The sequence below is a fragment of the Salvelinus fontinalis genome, chromosome 11, assembly GCF_029448725.1.
Source record: "Salvelinus fontinalis isolate EN_2023a chromosome 11, ASM2944872v1, whole genome shotgun sequence".
Classification (NCBI taxonomy): Eukaryota; Metazoa; Chordata; class Actinopteri; order Salmoniformes; family Salmonidae; genus Salvelinus; species Salvelinus fontinalis.
The window spans coordinates 1,859,075-1,881,963 of record NC_074675.1 but is presented as its reverse complement, the minus strand read 5'-3'; the positions used below and the strand labels follow the sequence as shown (position 1 = coordinate 1,881,963).

The following is a 22,889-nucleotide window of genomic DNA, read 5'->3' as shown; positions in this document are numbered from 1 at the left end:
AGGAGGAGTCCTAACCAATAGAAACATGTTGTGTAGGAGGAGGAGTCCTAACCAATAGAAACATGTTGTTGTGTAGGAGGAGGAGTCCTAACCAATAGAAACATGTTGTTGTGTAGGAGGAGGAGTCCTAACCAATAGAAACATGTTGTTGTGTAGGAGGAGGAGTCCTAACCAATAGAAACATGTTGTTGTGTAGGAGGAGGAGTCCTAACCAATAGAAACATGTTGTGGTGTAGGAGGAGGAGTCCTAACCAATAGAAACATGTTGTGTAGGAGGAGGAGTCCTAACCAATAGAAACATGTTGTGGTGTAGGAGGAGGAGTCCTAACCAATAGAAACATGTTGTGGTGTAGGAGGAGGAGTCCTAACCAATAGAAACATGTTGTTGTGTAGGAGGAGGAGTCCTAACCAATAGAAACATGTTGTTGTGTAGGAGGAGGAGTCCTAACCAATAGAAACGTGTTGTGGTGTAGGAGGAGGAGTCCTAACCAATAGAAACATGTTGTTGTGTAGGAGGAGGAGTCCTAACCAATAGAAACATGTTGTTGTGTAGGAGGAGGAGTCCTAACCAATAGAAACATGTTGTGTAGGAGGAGGAGTCCTAACCAATAGAAACATGTTGTGTAGGAGGAGGAGTCCTAACCAATAGAAACATGTTGTGTAGGAGGAGGAGTCCTAACCAATAGAAACATGTTGTGTAGGAGGAGGAGTCCTAACCAATAGAAACATGTTGTGTAGGAGGAGGAGTCCTAACCAATAGAAACATGTTGTTGTGTAGGAGGAGGAGTCCTAACCAATAGAAACATGTTGTTGTGTAGGAGGAGGAGTCCTAACCAATAGAAACATGTTGTTGTGTAGGAGGAGGAGTCCTAACCAATAGAAACGTGTTGTGGTGTAGGAGGAGGAGTCCTAACCAATAGAAACATGTTGTTGTGTAGGAGGAGGAGTCCTAACCAATAGAAACATGTTGTGGTGTAGGAGGAGGAGTCCTAACCAATAGAAACATGTTGTGGTGTAGGAGGAGGAGTCCTAACCAATAGAAACATGTTGTTGTGTAGGAGGAGGAGTCCTAACCAATAGAAACATGTTGTGGTGTAGGAGGAGGAGTCCTAACCAATAGAAACATGTTGTTGTGTAGGAGGAGGAGTCCTAACCAATAGAAACATGTTGTTGTGTAGGAGGAGGAGTCCTAACCAATAGAAACGTGTTGTTGTGTAGGAGGAGGAGTCCTAACCAATAGAAACATGTTGTTGTGTAGGAGGAGGAGTCCTAACCAATAGAAACATGTTGTTGTGTAGGAGGAGGAGTCCTAACCAATAGAAACATGTTGTTGTGTAGGAGGAGGAGTCCTAACCAATAGAAACATGTTGTGTAGGAGGAGGAGTCCTAACCAATAGAAACATGTTGTTGTGTAGGAGGAGGAGTCCTAACCAATAGAAACATGTTGTTGTGTAGGAGGAGGAGTCCTAACCAATAGAAACATGTTGTTGTGTAGGAGGAGGAGTCCTAACCAATAGAAACATGTTGTTGTGTAGGAGGAGGAGTCCTAACCAATAGAAACATGTTGTGTAGGAGGAGGAGTCCTAACCAATAGAAACATGTTGTGGTGTAGGAGGAGGAGTCCTAACCAATAGAAACATGTTGTTGTGTAGGAGGAGGAGTCCTAACCAATAGAAACATGTTGTTGTGTAGGAGGAGGAGTCCTAACCAATAGAAACATGTTGTGTAGGAGGAGGAGTCCTAACCAATAGAAACATGTTGTTGTGTAGGAGGAGGAGTCCTAACCAATAGAAACATGTTGTGTAGGAGGAGGAGTCCTAACCAATAGAAACATGTTGTTGTGTAGGAGGAGGAGTCCTAACCAATAGAAACATGTTGTTGTGTAGGAGGAGGAGTCCTAACCAATAGAAACATGTTGTTGTGTAGGAGGAGGAGTCCTAACCAATAGAAACATGTTGTTGTGTAGGAGGAGGAGTCCTAACCAATAGAAACATGTTGTGTAGGAGGAGGAGTCCTAACCAATAGAAACATGTTGTGTAGGAGGAGGAGTCCTAACCAATAGAAACATGTTGTTGTGTAGGAGGAGGAGTCCTAACCAATAGAAACATGTTGTTGTGTAGGAGGAGGAGTCCTAACCAATAGAAACATGTTGTGTAGGAGGAGGAGTCCTAACCAATAGAAACATGTTGTTGTGTAGGAGGAGGAGTCCTAACCAATAGAAACATGTTGTTGTGTAGGAGGAGGAGTCCTAACCAATAGAAACATGTTGTTGTGTAGGAGGAGGAGTCCTAACCAATAGAAACATGTTGTTGTGTAGGAGGAGGAGTCCTAACCAATAGAAACATGTTGTTGTGTAGGAGGAGGAGTCCTAACCAATAGAAACATGTTGTGTAGGAGGAGGAGTCCTAACCAATAGAAACATGTTGTTGTGTAGGAGGAGGAGTCCTAACCAATAGAAACATGTTGTGTAGGAGGAGGAGTCCTAACCAATAGAAACATGTTGTTGTGTAGGAGGAGGAGTCCTAACCAATAGAAATGTGTTGTTGTGTAGGAGGAGGAGTCCTAACCAATAGAAATGTGTTGTTGTGTAGGAGGAGGAGTCCTAACCAATAGAAACATGTTGTGGTGTAGGAGGAGGAGTCCTAACCAATAGAAACATGTTGTTGTGTAGGAGGAGGAGTCCTAACCAATAGAAACATGTTGTGGTGTAGGAGGAGGAGTCCTAACCAATAGAAACATGTTGTGGTGTAGGAGGAGGAGTCCTAACCAATAGAAACATGTTGTTGTGTAGGAGGAGGAGTCCTAACCAATAGAAACATGTTGTTGTGTAGGAGGAGGAGTCCTAACCAATAGAAACATGTTGTTGTGTAGGAGGAGGAGTCCTAACCAATAGAAACATGTTGTTGTGTAGGAGGAGGAGTCCTAACCAATAGAAACATGTTGTGGTGTAGGAGGAGGAGTCCTAACCAATAGAAACATGTTGTTGTGTAGGAGGAGGAGTCCTAACCAATAGAAACATGTTGTTGTGTAGGAGGAGGAGTCCTAACCAATAGAAACATGTTGTGTAGGAGGAGGAGTCCTAACCAATAGAAACATGTTGTTGTGTAGGAGGAGGAGTCCTAACCAATAGAAACATGTTGTTGTGTAGGAGGAGGAGTCCTAACCAATAGAAACATGTTGTTGTGTAGGAGGAGGAGTCCTAACCAATAGAAACATGTTGTTGTGTAGGAGGAGGAGTCCTAACCAATAGAAACATGTTGTTGTGTAGGAGGAGGAGTCCTAACCAATAGAAACATGTTGTTGTGTAGGAGGAGGAGTCCTAACCAATAGAAACATGTTGTGGTGTAGGAGGAGGAGTCCTAACCAATAGAAACATGTTGTTGTGTAGGAGGAGGAGTCCTAACCAATAGAAACATGTTGTTGTGTAGGAGGAGGAGTCCTAACCAATAGAAACATGTTGTTGTGTAGGAGGAGGAGTCCTAACCAATAGAAACATGTTGTTGTGTAGGAGGAGGAGTCCTAACCAATAGAAACATGTTGTTGTGTAGGAGGAGGAGTCCTAACCAATAGAAACATGTTGTTGTGTAGGAGGAGGAGTCCTAACCAATAGAAACAATGTTGTAGGAGGAGGAGGAGTCCTAACCAATAGAAACATGTTGTGTAGGAGGAGGAGTCCTAACCAATAGAAACATGTTGTGGTGTAGGAGGAGGAGTCCTAACCAATAGAAACATGTTGTTGTGTAGGAGGAGGAGTCCTAACCAATAGAAACATGTTGTTGTGTAGGAGGAGGAGTCCTAACCAATAGAAACATGTTGTTGTGTAGGAGGAGGAGTCCTAACCAATAGAAACATGTTGTGGTGTAGGAGGAGGAGTCCTAACCAATAGAAACATGTTGTTGTGTAGGAGGAGGAGTCCTAACCAATAGAAACATGTTGTGGTGTAGGAGGAGGAGTCCTAACCAATAGAAACATGTTGTGTAGGAGGAGGAGGAGTCCTAACCAATAGAAACATGTTGTGTAGGAGGAGGAGTCCTAACCAATAGAAACATGTTGTGGTGTAGGAGGAGGAGTCCTAACCAATAGAAACATGTTGTTGTGTAGGAGGAGGAGTCCTAACCAATAGAAACATGTTGTTGTGTAGGAGGAGGAGTCCTAACCAATAGAAACATGTTGTGGTGTAGGAGGAGGAGTCCTAACCAATAGAAACATGTTGTTGTGTAGGAGGAGGAGTCCTAACCAATAGAAACATGTTGTTGTGTAGGAGGAGGAGTCCTAACCAATAGAAACATGTTGTTGTGTAGGAGGAGGAGTCCTAACCAATAGAAACATGTTGTGTAGGAGGAGGAGTCCTAACCAATAGAAACATGTTGTTGTGTAGGAGGAGGAGTCCTAACCAATAGAAACATGTTGTGTAGGAGGAGGAGTCCTAACCAATAGAAACATGTTGTTGTGTAGGAGGAGGAGTCCTAACCAATAGAAACATGTTGTTGTGTAGGAGGAGGAGTCCTAACCAATAGAAACATGTTGTTGTGTAGGAGGAGGAGTCCTAACCAATAGAAACATGTTGTGTAGGAGGAGGAGTCCTAACCAATAGAAACATGTTGTTGTGTAGGAGGAGGAGTCCTAACCAATAGAAACATGTTGTGGTGTAGGAGGAGGAGTCCTAACCAATAGAAACATGTTGTTGTGTAGGAGGAGGAGTCCTAACCAATAGAAACATGTTGTTGTGTAGGAGGAGGAGTCCTAACCAATAGAAACATGTTGTTGTGTAGGAGGAGGAGTCCTAACCAATAGAAACATGTTGTTGTGTAGGAGGAGGAGTCCTAACCAATAGAAACATGTTGTGGTGTAGGAGGAGGAGTCCTAACCAATAGAAACATGTTGTTGTGTAGGAGGAGGAGTCCTAACCAATAGAAACATGTTGTTGTGTAGGAGGAGGAGTCCTAACCAATAGAAACATGTTGTGGTGTAGGAGGAGGAGTCCTAACCAATAGAAACATGTTGTTGTGTAGGAGGAGGAGTCCTAACCAATAGAAACATGTTGTGGTGTAGGAGGAGGAGTCCTAACCAATAGAAACATGTTGTTGTGTAGGAGGAGGAGTCCTAACCAATAGAAACATGTTGTTGTGTAGGAGGAGGAGTCCTAACCAATAGAAACATGTTGTTGTGTAGGAGGAGGAGTCCTAACCAATAGAAACATGTTGTTGTGTAGGAGGAGGAGTCCTAACCAATAGAAACATGTTGTTGTGTAGGAGGAGGAGTCCTAACCAATAGAAACATGTTGTTGTGTAGGAGGAGGAGTCCTAACCAATAGAAACATGTTGTGGTGTAGGAGGAGGAGTCCTAACCAATAGAAACATGTTGTGGTGTAGGAGGAGGAGTCCTAACCAATAGAAACGTGTTGTGGTGTAGGAGGAGGAGTCCTAACCAATAGAAACATGTTGTTGTGTAGGAGGAGGAGTCCTAACCAATAGAAACATGTTGTTGTGTAGGAGGAGGAGTCCTAACCAATAGAAACATGTTGTGGTGTAGGAGGAGGAGTCCTAACCAATAGAAACATGTTGTTGTGTAGGAGGAGGAGTCCTAACCAATAGAAACATGTTGTTGTGTAGGAGGAGGAGTCCTAACCAATAGAAACATGTTGTGGTGTAGGAGGAGGAGTCCTAACCAATAGAAACATGTTGTTGTGTAGGAGGAGGAGTCCTAACCAATAGAAACATGTTGTTGTGTAGGAGGAGGAGTCCTAACCAATAGAAACATGTTGTGTAGGAGGAGGAGTCCTAACCAATAGAAACATGTTGTGTAGGAGGAGGAGTCCTAACCAATAGAAACATGTTGTTGTGTAGGAGGAGGAGTCCTAACCAATAGAAACATGTTGTTGTGTAGGAGGAGGAGTCCTAACCAATAGAAACATGTTGTTGTGTAGGAGGAGGAGTCCTAACCAATAGAAACATGTTGTGTAGGAGGAGGAGTCCTAACCAATAGAAACATGTTGTGTAGGAGGAGGAGTCCTAACCAATAGAAACATGTTGTTGTGTAGGAGGAGGAGTCCTAACCAATAGAAACATGTTGTGTAGGAGGAGGAGTCCTAACCAATAGAAACATGTTGTTGTGTAGGAGGAGGAGTCCTAACCAATAGAAACATGTTGTGTAGGAGGAGGAGTCCTAACCAATAGAAACATGTTGTTGTGTAGGAGGAGGAGTCCTAACCAATAGAAACATGTTGTTGTGTAGGAGGAGGAGTCCTAACCAATAGAAACATGTTGTTGTGTAGGAGGAGGAGTCCTAACCAATAGAAACATGTTGTGTAGGAGGAGGAGTCCTAACCAATAGAAACATGTTGTGGTGTAGGAGGAGGAGTCCTAACCAATAGAAACATGTTGTTGTGTAGGAGGAGGAGTCCTAACCAATAGAAACATGTTGTTGTGTAGGAGGAGGAGTCCTAACCAATAGAAACATGTTGTTGTGTAGGAGGAGGAGTCCTAACCAATAGAAACATGTTGTGTAGGAGGAGGAGTCCTAACCAATAGAAACATGTTGTTGTGTAGGAGGAGGAGTCCTAACCAATAGAAACATGTTGTTGTGTAGGAGGAGGAGTCCTAACCAATAGAAACATGTTGTGGTGTAGGAGGAGGAGTCCTAACCAATAGAAACATGTTGTTGTGTAGGAGGAGGAGTCCTAACCAATAGAAACATGTTGTTGTGTAGGAGGAGGAGTCCTAACCAATAGAAACATGTTGTTGTGTAGGAGGAGGAGTCCTAACCAATAGAAACATGTTGTGTAGGAGGAGGAGTCCTAACCAATAGAAACATGTTGTGTAGGAGGAGGAGTCCTAACCAATAGAAACATGTTGTTGTGTAGGAGGAGGAGTCCTAACCAATAGAAACATGTTGTGTAGGAGGAGGAGTCCTAACCAATAGAAACATGTTGTGTAGGAGGAGGAGTCCTAACCAATAGAAACATGTTGTGGTGTAGGAGGAGGAGTCCTAACCAATAGAAACATGTTGTTGTGTAGGAGGAGGAGTCCTAACCAATAGAAACATGTTGTGGTGTAGGAGGAGGAGTCCTAACCAATAGAAACATGTTGTTGTGTAGGAGGAGGAGTCCTAACCAATAGAAACATGTTGTTGTGTAGGAGGAGGAGTCCTAACCAATAGAAACATGTTGTTGTGTAGGAGGAGGAGTCCTAACCAATAGAAACATGTTGTGGTGTAGGAGGAGGAGTCCTAACCAATAGAAACATGTTGTTGTGTAGGAGGAGGAGTCCTAACCAATAGAAACATGTTGTTGTGTAGGAGGAGGAGTCCTAACCAATAGAAACATGTTGTTGTGTAGGAGGAGGAGTCCTAACCAATAGAAACATGTTGTTGTGTAGGAGGAGGAGTCCTAACCAATAGAAACATGTTGTGGTGTAGGAGGAGGAGTCCTAACCAATAGAAACATGTTGTTGTGTAGGAGGAGGAGTCCTAACCAATAGAAACATGTTGTTGTGTAGGAGGAGGAGTCCTAACCAATAGAAACATGTTGTTGTGTAGGAGGAGGAGTCCTAACCAATAGAAACATGTTGTTGTGTAGGAGGAGGAGTCCTAACCAATAGAAACATGTTGTTGTGTAGGAGGAGGAGTCCTAACCAATAGAAACATGTTGTTGTGTAGGAGGAGGAGTCCTAACCAATAGAAACATGTTGTTGTGTAGGAGGAGGAGTCCTAACCAATAGAAACATGTTGTGTAGGAGGAGGAGTCCTAACCAATAGAAACATGTTGTTGTGTAGGAGGAGGAGTCCTAACCAATAGAAACATGTTGTTGTGTAGGAGGAGGAGTCCTAACCAATAGAAACATGTTGTGTAGGAGGAGGAGTCCTAACCAATAGAAACATGTTGTGGTGTAGGAGGAGGAGTCCTAACCAATAGAAACATGTTGTGTAGGAGGAGGAGTCCTAACCAATAGAAACATGTTGTTGTGTAGGAGGAGGAGTCCTAACCAATAGAAACATGTTGTGTAGGAGGAGGAGTCCTAACCAATAGAAACATGTTGTTGTGTAGGAGGAGGAGTCCTAACCAATAGAAACATGTTGTTGTGTAGGAGGAGGAGTCCTAACCAATAGAAACATGTTGTGTAGGAGGAGGAGTCCTAACCAATAGAAACATGTTGTTGTGTAGGAGGAGGAGTCCTAACCAATAGAAACATGTTGTTGTGTAGGAGGAGGAGTCCTAACCAATAGAAACATGTTGTTGTGTAGGAGGAGGAGTCCTAACCAATAGAAACATGTTGTGTAGGAGGAGGAGTCCTAACCAATAGAAACATGTTGTTGTGTAGGAGGAGGAGTCCTAACCAATAGAAACATGTTGTTGTGTAGGAGGAGGAGTCCTAACCAATAGAAACATGTTGTTGTGTAGGAGGAGGAGTCCTAACCAATAGAAACATGTTGTGTAGGAGGAGGAGTCCTAACCAATAGAAACATGTTGTTGTGTAGGAGGAGGAGTCCTAACCAATAGAAACATGTTGTGGTGTAGGAGGAGGAGTCCTAACCAATAGAAACATGTTGTGGTGTAGGAGGAGGAGTCCTAACCAATAGAAACATGTTGTTGTGTAGGAGGAGGAGTCCTAACCAATAGAAACATGTTGTTGTGTAGGAGGAGGAGTCCTAACCAATAGAAACATGTTGTGTAGGAGGAGGAGTCCTAACCAATAGAAACATGTTGTTGTGTAGGAGGAGGAGTCCTAACCAATAGAAACATGTTGTTGTGTAGGAGGAGGAGTCCTAACCAATAGAAACATGTTGTTGTGTAGGAGGAGGAGTCCTAACCAATAGAAACATGTTGTTGTGTAGGAGGAGGAGTCCTAACCAATAGAAACATGTTGTTGTGTAGGAGGAGGAGTCCTAACCAATAGAAACATGTTGTGTAGGAGGAGGAGTCCTAACCAATAGAAACATGTTGTTGTGTAGGAGGAGGAGTCCTAACCAATAGAAACATGTTGTTGTGTAGGAGGAGGAGTCCTAACCAATAGAAACATGTTGTTGTGTAGGAGGAGGAGTCCTAACCAATAGAAACATGTTGTTGTGTAGGAGGAGGAGTCCTAACCAATAGAAACATGTTGTTGTGTAGGAGGAGGAGTCCTAACCAATAGAAACATGTTGTTGTGTAGGAGGAGGAGTCCTAACCAATAGAAACATGTTGTTGTGTAGGAGGAGGAGTCCTAACCAATAGAAACATGTTGTTGTGTAGGAGGAGGAGTCCTAACCAATAGAAACATGTTGTGTAGGAGGAGGAGTCCTAACCAATAGAAACATGTTGTTGTGTAGGAGGAGGAGTCCTAACCAATAGAAACATGTTGTTGTGTAGGAGGAGGAGTCCTAACCAATAGAAACATGTTGTTGTGTAGGAGGAGGAGTCCTAACCAATAGAAACATGTTGTGGTGTAGGAGGAGGAGTCCTAACCAATAGAAACATGTTGTTGTGTAGGAGGAGGAGTCCTAACCAATAGAAACATGTTGTGTAGGAGGAGGAGTCCTAACCAATAGAAACATGTTGTTGTGTAGGAGGAGGAGTCCTAACCAATAGAAACATGTTGTGGTGTAGGAGGAGGAGTCCTAACCAATAGAAACATGTTGTGTAGGAGGAGGAGGAGTCCTAACCAATAGAAACGTGTTGTTGTGTAGGAGGAGGAGTCCTAACCAATAGAAACATGTTGTTGTGTAGGAGGAGGAGTCCTAACCAATAGAAACATGTTGTGGTGTAGGAGGAGGAGTCCTAACCAATAGAAACATGTTGTTGTGTAGGAGGAGGAGTCCTAACCAATAGAAACGTGTTGTTGTGTAGGAGGAGGAGTCCTAACCAATAGAAACATGTTGTTGTGTAGGAGGAGGAGTCCTAACCAATAGAAACATGTTGTGTAGGAGGAGGAGTCCTAACCAATAGAAACATGTTGTTGTGTAGGAGGAGGAGTCCTAACCAATAGAAACATGTTGTTGTGTAGGAGGAGGAGTCCTAACCAATAGAAACATGTTGTTGTGTAGGAGGAGGAGTCCTAACCAATAGAAACATGTTGTTGTGTAGGAGGAGGAGTCCTAACCAATAGAAACATGTTGTTGTGTAGGAGGAGGAGTCCTAACCAATAGAAACATGTTGTGGTGTAGGAGGAGGAGTCCTAACCAATAGAAACATGTTGTTGTGTAGGAGGAGGAGTCCTAACCAATAGAAACATGTTGTGGTGTAGGAGGAGGAGTCCTAACCAATAGAAACATGTTGTTGTGTAGGAGGAGGAGTCCTAACCAATAGAAACATGTTGTTGTGTAGGAGGAGGAGTCCTAACCAATAGAAACATGTTGTGGTGTAGGAGGAGGAGTCCTAACCAATAGAAACATGTTGTTGTGTAGGAGGAGGAGTCCTAACCAATAGAAACATGTTGTTGTGTAGGAGGAGGAGTCCTAACCAATAGAAACATGTTGTTGTGTAGGAGGAGGAGTCCTAACCAATAGAAACATGTTGTGTAGGAGGAGGAGTCCTAACCAATAGAAACATGTTGTGTAGGAGGAGGAGTCCTAACCAATAGAAACATGTTGTTGTGTAGGAGGAGGAGTCCTAACCAATAGAAACATGTTGTTGTGTAGGAGGAGGAGTCCTAACCAATAGAAACATGTTGTTGTGTAGGAGGAGGAGTCCTAACCAATAGAAACATGTTGTGTAGGAGGAGGAGTCCTAACCAATAGAAACATGTTGTTGTGTAGGAGGAGGAGTCCTAACCAATAGAAACATGTTGTTGTGTAGGAGGAGGAGTCCTAACCAATAGAAACATGTTGTGGTGTAGGAGGAGGAGTCCTAACCAATAGAAACATGTTGTTGTGTAGGAGGAGGAGTCCTAACCAATAGAAACATGTTGTGGTGTAGGAGGAGGAGTCCTAACCAATAGAAACATGTTGTGTAGGAGGAGGAGTCCTAACCAATAGAAACATGTTGTGTAGGAGGAGGAGGAGTCCTAACCAATAGAAACATGTTGTTGTGTAGGAGGAGGAGGAGTCCTAACCAATAGAAACATGTTGTTGTGTAGGAGGAGGAGTCCTAACCAATAGAAACATGTTGTGTAGGAGGAGGAGGAGTCCTAACCAATAGAAACATGTTGTTGTGTAGGAGGAGGAGTCCTAACCAATAGAAACATGTTGTTGTGTAGGAGGAGGAGTCCTAACCAATAGAAACATGTTGTTGTGTAGGAGGAGGAGTCCTAACCAATAGAAACATGTTGTTGTGTAGGAGGAGGAGTCCTAACCAATAGAAACATGTTGTGTAGGAGGAGGAGGAGTCCTAACCAATAGAAACATGTTGTTGTGTAGGAGGAGGAGTCCTAACCAATAGAAACATGTTGTGTAGGAGGAGGAGGAGTCCTAACCAATAGAAACATGTTGTGTAGGAGGAGGAGTCCTAACCAATAGAAACATGTTGTGTAGGAGGAGGAGGAGTCCTAACCAATAGAAACATGTTGTTGTGTAGGAGGAGGAGTCCTAACCAATAGAAACATGTTGTGTAGGAGGAGGAGGAGTCCTAACCAATAGAAACATGTTGTGTAGGAGGAGGAGGAGTCCTAACCAATAGAAACATGTTGTTGTGTAGGAGGAGGAGTCCTAACCAATAGAAACATGTTGTGGTGTAGGAGGAGGAGTCCTAACCAATAGAAACATGTTGTTGTGTAGGAGGAGGAGTCCTAACCAATAGAAACATGTTGTGGTGTAGGAGGAGGAGTCCTAACCAATAGAAACATGTTGTTGTGTAGGAGGAGGAGTCCTAACCAATAGAAACATGTTGTGGTGTAGGAGGAGGAGTCCTAACCAATAGAAACATGTTGTTGTGTAGGAGGAGGAGTCCTAACCAATAGAAACATGTTGTTGTGTAGGAGGAGGAGTCCTAACCAATAGAAACATGTTGTGGTGTAGGAGGAGGAGTCCTAACCAATAGAAACATGTTGTGGTGTAGGAGGAGGAGTCCTAACCAATAGAAACATGTTGTTGTGTAGGAGGAGGAGGAGTCCTAACCAATAGAAACATGTTGTGGTGTAGGAGGAGGAGTCCTAACCAATAGAAACATGTTGTTGTGTAGGAGGAGGAGTCCTAACCAATAGAAACATGTTGTTGTGTAGGAGGAGGAGTCCTAACCAATAGAAACATGTTGTTGTGTAGGAGGAGGAGTCCTAACCAATAGAAACATGTTGTTGTGTAGGAGGAGGAGTCCTAACCAATAGAAACATGTTGTGGTGTAGGAGGAGGAGTCCTAACCAATAGAAACATGTTGTTGTGTAGGAGGAGGAGTTTGTAACCAATAGAAACGTGTTGTTGTGTAGGAGGAGGAGTTTGTAACCAATAGGAGACTGCCGTGTGGCTCCTCTGCATCAGATGGAACTCCTCTGAAGATCATCAGTATCAAACCCTCCACCATGTGGTTTGGAGAGAGAACACAGAGGACCGAGGTTATCGTCAGGTACACACACACACACTCAGAGAAACACACACACACTCAGAGAAACACACACACACTCAGAGAAACACACACACACTCAGAGAAACACACACACACACTGAGAGAGAAACACACTCACACTGAGAGAGAAACACACACACACTCAGAGAAACACACACACACTCAGAGAAACACACACACACTCAGAGAAACACACACACTCAGAGAAACACACACACACTGAGAGAGAAACACACACACACTCAGAGAAACACACACACACTCAGAGAAACACACACACACACTGAGAGAGAAACACACTCACACTGAGAGAGAAACACACACACACTCAGAGAAACACACACACACTCAGAGAAACACACACACACTCAGAGAAACACACACACTCAGAGAAACACACACACACTGAGAGAGAAACACACACACACTCAGAGAAACACACACACACTCAGAGAAACACACACACACACTGAGAGAGAAACACACTCACACTGAGAGAGAAACACACACACACTCAGAGAAACACACACACACCCTCCACCATGTGGTTTGGAGAGAGAACACAGAGGACCGAGGTTATCGTCAGGTACACACACACACACACTCAGAGAAACACACACACACTCAGAGAAACACACACACACTCAGAGAAACACACACACACTCAGAGAAACACACACACACTCAGAGAAACACACACACACTCAGAGAAACACACACACACTCAGAGAAACACACACACACTCAGAGAAACACACACACACTCAGAGAAACACACACACACTCAGAGAAACACACACACACTCAGAGAAACACACACACACTCAGAGAAACACACACACACACTCAGAGAAACACACACACACACTCAGAGAAACACACACACACTCAGAGAAACACACACACACTCAGAGAAACACACACACACTCAGAGAAACACACACACACACACACTCAGAGAAACACACACACACACACACTCAGAGAAACACACACACACTCAGAGAAACACACACACACACACACACACACACTCAGAGAAACACACACACACTCAGAGAAACACACACACACTCAGAGAAACACACACACACACACACTCAGAGAAACACACACACACACTGAGAAACACACACACACTCAGAGAAACACACTCACATTATCTTACTCAGATGTGTAATGTTTTCAGGACAGGCGCCAGTTCCTACAGAGCCTGCTTTTCCTTCCACTCATCCTACTCAGAGGTGAGACACCTGTCTGTCTGTCTGTTTCTGTCTGCCTTTCTTTCTGTCTGCCTGTCTGTCTGTCTGTCTGTCTGCCTGTCTCTGTGTGTGATACTCTTCTCTTCTTCCTGTTTTCAGATCAAAGACTTCCTGTCTTATCTCCAGCCAATCAACATCTACCCCAGTGTCATTCCTATTGGCCGAACTCACGCTGATGTCACAGAGCTGTGAGCCAGTCACCCTCTATACACTGAATGTCTTCTCTACCCCCTTACCCCCTAATACCCCTACACCCTAATACCCGTACCCCCTAATACCCGTACCCCCTAATACCCATACCCCCTAATACCCATACCCCCTTACCCCCTAATACCCATACCCCCTAATACCCCTACCCCTTACACCATAGCCTGCTAACCCCCTTATACCCTAACCCCCTATACCTTACACTCTAGCCTGCTAACCCCCTTATACCCCAACCCCCTATACCTTACACTCTAGCCTGCTAACCCCCTTATACCCTAACCCCCTATACCTTACACTCTAGCCTGCTAACCCCCTTATACCCCAACCCCCTATACCTTACACCATAGCCTGCTAACCCCCTTATACCCTAACCCCCTATACCTTACACTCTAGCCTGCTAACCCCCTTATACCCCAACCCCCTATACCTTACACTCTAGCCTGCTAACCCCCTTATACCCTAACCCCCTATACCTTACACTCTAGCCTGCTAACCCCCTTATACCCCAACCTCCTATACCTTACACTCTAGCCTGCTAACCCCCTTATACCCCAACCTCCTATACCTTACACTCTAGCCTGCTAACCCCCTTATACCCCAACCCCCTATACCTTACACTCTAGCCTGCTAACCCCCTTACACCCCAACCTCCTATACCTTACACTCTAGCCTGCTAACCCCCTTATACCCCAACCCCCTTACACTCTAGCCTGCTAACCCCCTTATACCCCAACCCCCTATACCTTACACTCTAGCCTGCTAACCCCCTTATACCCCAACCCCCTATACCTTACACTCTAGCCTGCTAACCCCCTTATACCCCAACCTCCTATACCTTACACTCTAGCCTGCTAACCCCCTTATACCCCAACCCCCTATACCTTACACTCTAGCCTGCTAACCCCCTTATACCCCAACCCCCTATACCTTACACTCTAGCCTGCTAACCCCCTTATACCCCAACCCCCTATACCTTACACTCTAGCCTGATAACCCCCTTATACACCTTCAGTGACGTGTCCCGAAGCCACTCCTTCGTTGTCTTGGCTGTGTGCTTAGGGTTGTTGTCCTGTTGGAAGGTGAACCTTCACCTCAGTCTGATGTCCTGAGCGCTCTGGAGCAGGTTTTCATCAAGGATCTCGCTGTACTTTGCTCTGTTCATCTTTGCCTTGATCCTGACTAGTCTCCCAGTCCCCGTCGCTGAAAAACATCCCCACAGCATGATGCTGCCACCACCACCACCATGCTTCACCGTAGGGATGGTGCCAGGTTTCCTCCAGACATGATGCTGCCACCACCACCATGCTTCACCGTAGGGATGATGCCAGGTTTTCCTCCAGACATGATGCTGCCACCACCATGTTTCACCGTAGGGATGGTGCCAGGTTTCCTCCAGACATGATGCAGCCACCACCATGTTTCACCGTAGGGATGGTGCCAGGTTTCCTCCAGACATGATGCTGCCACCACCATGTTTCACCGTAGGGATGGTGCCAGGTTTCCTCCAGACATGATGCTGCCACCACCACCATGTTTCACCGTAGGGATGGTGCCAGGTTTCCTCCAGACATGATGCTGCCACCACCATGTTTCACCTTAGGGATGATGCCAGGTTTCCTCCAGACATGATGCTGCCACCACCATGTTTCACCGTAGGGATGATGCCAGGTTTCCTCCAGACATGATGCTGCCACCACCATGCTTCACCGTAGGGATGATGCCAGGTTTCCTCCAGACATGATGCTGCCACCACCATGCTTCACCGTAGGGATGATGCCAGGTTTCCTCCAGACATGATGCTGCCACCACCATGCTTCACCGTAGGGATGATGCCAGGTTTCCTCCAGACATGATGCTGCCACCACCACCATGCTTCACCGTAGGGATGGTGCCAGGTTTCCTCCAGACATGATGCTGCCACCACCACCATGCTTCACCGTAGGGATGGTGCCAGGTTTCCTCCAGACATGATGCTGCCACCACCACCATGCTTCACCGTAGGGATGGTGCCAGGTTTCCTCCAGACATGATGCTGCCACCACCACCATGCTTCACCGTAGGGATGGTGCCAGGTTTCCTCCAGACATGATGCTGCCACCACCATGCTTCACCGTAGGGATGGTGCCAGGTTTCCTCCAGACATGATGCTGCCACCACCACCATGCTTCACCGTAGGGATGGTGCCAGGTTTCCTCCAGACATGATGCTGCCACCACCACCATGCTTCACCGTAGGGATGGTGCCAGGTTTCCTCCAGACATGATGCTGCCACCACCACCATGCTTCACCGTAGGGATGGTGCCAGGTTTCCTCCAGACATGATGCTGCCACCACCACCATTCTTCACCGTAGGGATGGTGCCAGGTTTCCTCCAGACATGATGCTGCCACCACCACCATGCTTCACCGTAGGGATGGTGCCAGGTTTCCTCCAGACATGATGCTGCCACCACCACCATGCTTCACCGTAGGGATGGTATTGGCCAGGTGATGAGCGGCGCCTGGTTTTGTCCAGACATGGCGCTTGGCATTCAGGCCAAAGAGTTCAATCTTGTTTCTCATGGTCTGAGAGTCCTTTGGGTGCCTTTTGGCAAACTCCAAGCGGGCTGTCATATGCCTTTTACTGAGGAGTGGCTTCCGTCTGGCCACTCTACCGTAAAGGCCTGATTGGTGGAGTGCTGCAGAGATGGTTGTCCTTCTGGAAGGTCAGTGACCATTGGGTTCTTGGTCAAATCAAATTTTATTTGTCACATACACATAGTTAGCAGATGTTAATGCGAGTGCTTCTAGTTCTGACCATGCAGTAATATCTAACCTAACAATTTCACAACAACTACTTTATACACACACGTGTCAAGGAATGAATAAGAATATGTACATAAAGATATATGAATGAGTGGTGGTACAGAACAGCATAGGCAAGATGCAGTAGATGGTATAGAGTACGGTATATACATATGAGATGAGTAATGTAGGGTATGCAAACATAAAGTGGCATAGTTTAAAGTGGCTAGTGGTACATGTATTACATAAAGATGGCAAGATGCAGTAGATGATATAGAGTACAGTATATACATATGAGATGAGTAATGTAGGGTATGTAAACATTATATTAAGTGGCATTGTTTAAAGTGGCTAGTGATACATTTTTACATAATTTCCATCAATTCCCATTATTAAAGTGGCTGGAGTTGAGTCAGTATGTTGGCAGCGGCCACTAAATGTTAGTGGTGGCTGTTTAACAGTCTGATGGCCTTGAGATAGAAGCTGTTTTTCAGTCTCTCGGTTCCTGCTTTGATGCACCTGTACTGACCTCGCCTTCTGGATGATAGCGGGGTGAACAGGCAGTGATGCACCTGTACTGACCTCGCCTTCTGGATGATAGTGGGGTGAACAGGTAGTGATGCACCTGTACTGACCTCGCCTTCTGGATGATAGAGGGGTGAACAGGCAGTGATGCACCTGTACTGACCTCACCTTCTGGATGATAGAGGGGTGAACAGGCAGTGATGCACCTGTACTGACCTCGCCTTCTGGATGATAGTGGGGTGAACAGGTAGTGATGCACCTGTACTGACCTCGCCTTCTGGATGATAGCGGGGTGAACAGGCAGTGGCTCGGGTGGTTGTTGTCCTTGATGATCTTTTTGGCCTTCCTGTGACATCGGGTGGTGTAGGTGTCCTGGAGGGCAGGTAGTTTGCCCCCGGTGATGCGTTGTGCAGACCTCACCACCCTCTGGAGAGACTTACGGTTGTGGGCGGAGCAGTTGCCGTACCAGGCGGTGATACAGCCCGACAGGATGCTCTCGATTGTGCATCTGTAAAGGTTTGTCAGGGTTTTTGGTGACAAGCCGGATTTCTTCAGCCTCCTGAGGTTGAATAGGAGCTGCTGCGCCTTCTTCACCACGCTGTCTGTGTGGGTGGACCATTTCAGTTTGTCCGTGATGTGTACGCCGAAGAACTTAACTTTCCATCCTCTCCACTACTGTCCCGTCGATGTGAATAGGGGGGTGCTCCCTCTGCTGTTTCCTGAAGTCCACGATCATCTCCTTTGTTTTGTTGACGTTGACTGAGAGGTTATTTTTCCTGACACCACACTCCGAGGGCCCTCACCTCCTCCCTGTAGGCCGTCTCGTCATCGTTGGTAATCAAGCCTACCACTGTAGTGTCGTCTGCAAACGTGATGATTGAGTTGGAGGCGTGCATGGCCACGCAGTCGTGGGTGAACAGGGAGTACAGGAGAGGGCTCAGAACGCACCCTTGTGGGGCCCCAGTGTTGAGGATCAGCGGGGTGGAGATGTTACCTACCCTCACCACCTGGGGGCGGCCCGTCAGGAAGTCCAGGACCCAGTTGCACAGGGCGGGGTTGAGACCCAGTCACCTCCCTGACCAAGGCTCTTCTCCCCCGATTGCTCAGTTTGGCCGGGCGGCCAGCTCTAGGAAGAGTCTTGGTGGTTCCAAACTTCTTCCATTTCAGAATGATGGAGGCCACTGTGTTCTTGGGGACCTTCAATGCCACAGAATTATTTTGGGGTTCCCTTCCCCAGATCTGTGGCTCGACACAATCCTGTCTCTGAGCTTCGACCTCATGGCTTGGTTTTTGCTCTACCTGTCAAGTGTGACACCTTATATAGACAGGTGTGTGCCTTTCCAAATCATGTCCTATCAATTGAATTCACCACAGGTGTAGTCCAATTAAATTGTAGAAACATCGAGGGTGATCAATGGAAACAAGATGCACCTGAGCTCTATTTTGAGTCTCATATCAAAGGGTCTGAATACTAATCAGGTCTGACCCTGATGTGAATCAGCTTCCTGTGTAGATGCATTAAATCATTGTTTTCCTCCATTGTAGAATAAGGCTGTAACGTAACAAACTGTGGAACGAGGGACGGGGTCTGAATACTTTCCCAAGGCACTGCATTTGTTACCGTATCGTGTGTGTGAATGTGTAACTGTATGTCTCCAGGTTGAAGTCTGTGTAGAGACGTGTCCTCTTCATCTGTGATCTACAGACCTCTGGGAACACTAACTGTATGTCTCCAGGTTGAAGTCTATGTGTAGAGACGTGTCCTCTTCATCTGTGATCTACAGACCTCTGGGAACACTAACTGTATGTCTCCAGGTTGAAGTCTATGTGTAGAGACGTGTCCTCTTCATCTGTGATCTACAGACCTCTGGGAACACTAACTGTATGTCTCCAGGTTGAAGTCTATGTGTAGAGACGTGTCCTCTTCATCTGTGATCTACAGACCTCTGGGAACACTAACTGTATGTCTCCAGGTTGAAGTCTATGTGTAGAGACGTGTCCTCTTCATCTGTGATCTACAGACCTCTGGGAACACTAACTGTATGTCTCCAGGTTGAAGTCTATGTGTAGAGACGTGTCCTCTTCATCTGTGATCTACAGACCTCTGGGAACACTAACTGTATGTCTCCAGGTTGAAGTCTATGTGTAGAGACGTGTCCTCTTCATCTGTGATCTACAGACCTCTGGGAACACTAACTGTATGTCTCCAGGTTGAAGTCTATGTGTAGAGACGTGTCCTCTTCATCTGTGATCTACAGACCTCTGGGAACACTAACTGTATGTCTCCAGGTTGAAGTCTATGTGTAGAGACGTGTCCTCTTCATCTGTGATCTACAGACCTCTGGGAACACTAACTGTATGTCTCCAGGTTGAAGTCTATGTGTAGAGACGTGTCCTCTTCATCTGTGATCTACAGACCTCTGGGAACACTAACTGTATGTCTCCAGGTTGAAGTCTATGTGTAGAGACGTGTCCTCTTCATCTGTGATCTACAGACCTCTGGGAACACTAACTGTATGTCTCCAGGTTGAAGTCTATGTGTAGAGACGTGTCCTCTTCATCTGTGATCTACAGACCTCTGGGAACACTAACTGTATGTCTCCAGGTTGAAGTCTATGTGTAGAGACGTGTCCTCTTCATCTGTGATCTACAGACCTCTGGGAACACTAACTGTATGTCTCCAGGTTGAAGTCTATGTGTAGAGACGTGTCCTCTTCATCTGTGATCTACAGACCTCTGGGAACACTAACTGTATGTCTCCAGGTTGAAGTCTATGTGTAGAGACGTGTCCTCTTCATCTGTGATCTACAGACCTCTGGGAACACTAACTGTATGTCTCCAGGTTGAAGTCTATGTGTAGAGACGTGTCCTCTTCATCTGTGATCTACAGACCTCTGGGAACACTGAAACGCACCAGACCAGAGCAGCACACCCACGGTAAGACTCTCTCTCCTGACCACAGCTATCCAACCATAACTTCTACATTATTTCACTGTTTGGTGATTGGCTCTGTTGTTTATATCAGATGTGGACCGTGCTGATTGGCTGTTTGAGGGGGCGGACCTGGCCCCTGTCAGGAAGAGGGTGATGATGCAGGAGGCCACACCCACAACGCTCCCTGACCCTCCCGACGAACCTCTACCCCTAACACACACACCTCTCATCACAGGAGACTACATGGACTGTACCGAATCTAATGATGATGATGATGATGAGGAGAGAGACCTGGAGGAGAGAGACGAGGGGTCTGTATCTAATTCTGGCACGCCTCCTCGCTGGGAGGAGTTTTTCACCACGGAGATACTGACGGACAGCCAGACCAGCCAACCAAACTCCTGCTCTCACACAAGCCCCTCCCACTCCACACTCACAGGCTCCCAGACCCCAGAGCTGTTTGTTGATGACTTCGCCAAACTCCCCTCGCCGTTACTTCCTCTCTCGGCTGGGCGAGGTCCGAGTCAGGCTGACAGCATGCTCATCCAATCAGAAGACCGGTGTCAGGGAGATGCATTGACCAATCTAGATGCTGGGGGGGAGGAGAGTGGCAGCCACACTCACCAATCAGAGCCAACGGAGTCTCAGGTGTCATCGGACTTTGACATCCCGTCTACGCCGGATTCACACACACCTGGACCAGACGACCTCAGCGATCTGTACAGGAGACTGGCCGCTGGAGAGGAATTGGTCATCAGGACAGGAAGTCAGTCCCTCTGACCATGTCTAACTCTTTGTATATAGGACAGGAAGTCAGTCCCTCTGACCATGTCTAACTCTTTGTATATAGGACAGGAAGTCAGTCCCTCTGACCATGTCTAACTCTTTGTATATAGGACAGGAAGTCAGTCCCTCTGACCATGTCTAACTCTTTGTATATAGACAGAGGGAAGAGAAAGCAAGACATTCCACCCACTAGTTTCTTGATTCACATCAATGAGCTGAGCAGACTAAACCCAGCTGCTAATGCATTATGGGAGAGCAGTCACCTGAAGCAGACTAAACCCAGCTGCTAATGCATTATGGGAGAGCAGTCACCTGAAGCAGACTAAACCCAGCTGCTAATGCATTATGGGAGAGCAGTCACCTGAAGCAGACTAAACCCAGCTGCTAATGCATTATGGGAGAGCAGTCACCTGAAGCAGACCAAACCCAGCTGCTAATGCATTATGGGAGAGCAATCACCTGAAGCAGACCAAACCCAGCTGCTAATGCATTATGGGAGAGCAGTCACCTGAAGCAGACCAAACCCAGCTGCCTATGGGAGAGCAGTCACCTGAAGCAGACCAAACCCAGCTGCTAATGCATTATGGGAGAGCAGTCACCTGAAGCAGACCAAACCCAGCTGCTAATGCATTATGGGAGAGCAGTCACCTGAAGCAGACCAAACCCAGCTGCTAATGCATTATGGGAGAGCAGTCACCTGAAGCAGACCAAACCCAGCTGCCTATGGGAGAGCAGTCACCTGAAGCAGACCAAACCCAGCTGCTAATGCATTATGGGAGAGCAGTCACCTGAAGCAGACCAAACCCAGCTGCTAATGCATTATGGGAGAGCAGTCACCTGAAGCAGACCAAACCCAGCTGCTAATGCATTATGGGAGAGCAGTCACCTGAAGCAGACCAAACCCAGCTGCTAATGCATTATGGGAGAGCAGTCACCTGAAGCAGACCAAACCCAGCTGCCTATGGGAGAGCAGTCACCTGAAGCAGACCAAACCCAGCTGCTAATGCATTATGGGAGAGCAGTCACCTGAAGCAGACCAAACCCAGCTGCTAATGCATTATGGGAGAGCAGTCACCTGAAGCAGACCAGAACTTTGTGGCCATGATATACAGTAGCTTAGTCATTTCCGAACCCGGAGCACCCAATGCTCAGATCATTCCATCCAGGTGACTACTTTAAAATGGTGGTAGCCCTCAATGTCCAGGTTATATGTAAGAGGAGTCCATCTCTGTTATAGTTTCAATGGATTATTGTCAAGAACCCACAATGTCTTTCTCACCCGAAAACAGTTGTCTTGATGAATGCATATATACGATTTCCTGTGTGGCGCCGTAGCGTAGTCTACACAGACCTTACCCATGCTCTACTTACAGAGACACTATAGCTATGCCCTACATGCACACCTGGCCTATCAGGGCTAAGAGAAACCACAGCTACTCCCCTCGAACACCCTGTGAAATGTTCAGTAGGAACACAGTAACATCTTCCACCCGGAACTGGAGTCTGCTCCTGAGAGACCACACAAAGACTACCGCAGTTCTGAACTGTAGAGAATAAAGTCTGACCTGTAGAGAATAAAGTCTGACCTGTAGAGAATAAAGTCTGAACTGTAGAGAATAAAGTCTGAACTGTAGAGAATAAAGTCTGACCTGTAGAGAATAAAGTCTGACCTGTAGAGAATAAAGTCTGACCTGTAGAGAATAAAGTCTGTTGTAAACTGTAGAGAATAAAGGAACTAAGTTCAACCATAATGTCTTTATTTAAACTTGAAAATGAACTTCAACAATTATAGTGACATTAACTTGGAGTTTGAGGTGAAATCAGGAGGCTGCTGATATGCTGATGGCTTCAGTCTTCCCACTGCTCTGCTCCACACAGGTCACATGGAGAGACCCGTCCCTGAAACACACACAGGTTACATGG

The 22,889-nt window shown here is 46.0% G+C and overlaps 2 protein-coding genes across 2 annotated transcripts in view; one reads left to right on the top strand and one right to left on the bottom strand.

Moving 5' to 3' along the window:
• dclre1c (DNA cross-link repair 1C, PSO2 homolog (S. cerevisiae)) overlaps window positions 1–22,717 on the top strand; it is a 38,935-nt gene extending 16,218 nt beyond the window's left edge. The window contains exons 10-14 of the mRNA XM_055937163.1: window positions 12,333–12,469; window positions 13,659–13,713; window positions 13,831–13,919; window positions 20,137–20,183; window positions 20,272–22,717. Coding sequence (XP_055793138.1) covers window positions 12,333–12,469; window positions 13,659–13,713; window positions 13,831–13,919; window positions 20,137–20,183; window positions 20,272–20,960 — 1,017 coding nt within the window. The 3' untranslated portion in view covers window positions 20,961–22,717. The remainder of the gene's footprint in view (window positions 1–12,332; window positions 12,470–13,658; window positions 13,714–13,830; window positions 13,920–20,136; window positions 20,184–20,271) is intronic.
• The window catches only part of hspa14 (heat shock protein 14), a 29,392-nt gene continuing 29,209 nt past the window's right edge, over window positions 22,707–22,889 (bottom strand). Inside the window, exon 13 of the mRNA XM_055937164.1 lies at window positions 22,707–22,865. Within this exon, the coding sequence (XP_055793139.1) occupies window positions 22,787–22,865 (79 nt within the window). The 3' untranslated portion in view covers window positions 22,707–22,786. The remainder of the gene's footprint in view (window positions 22,866–22,889) is intronic.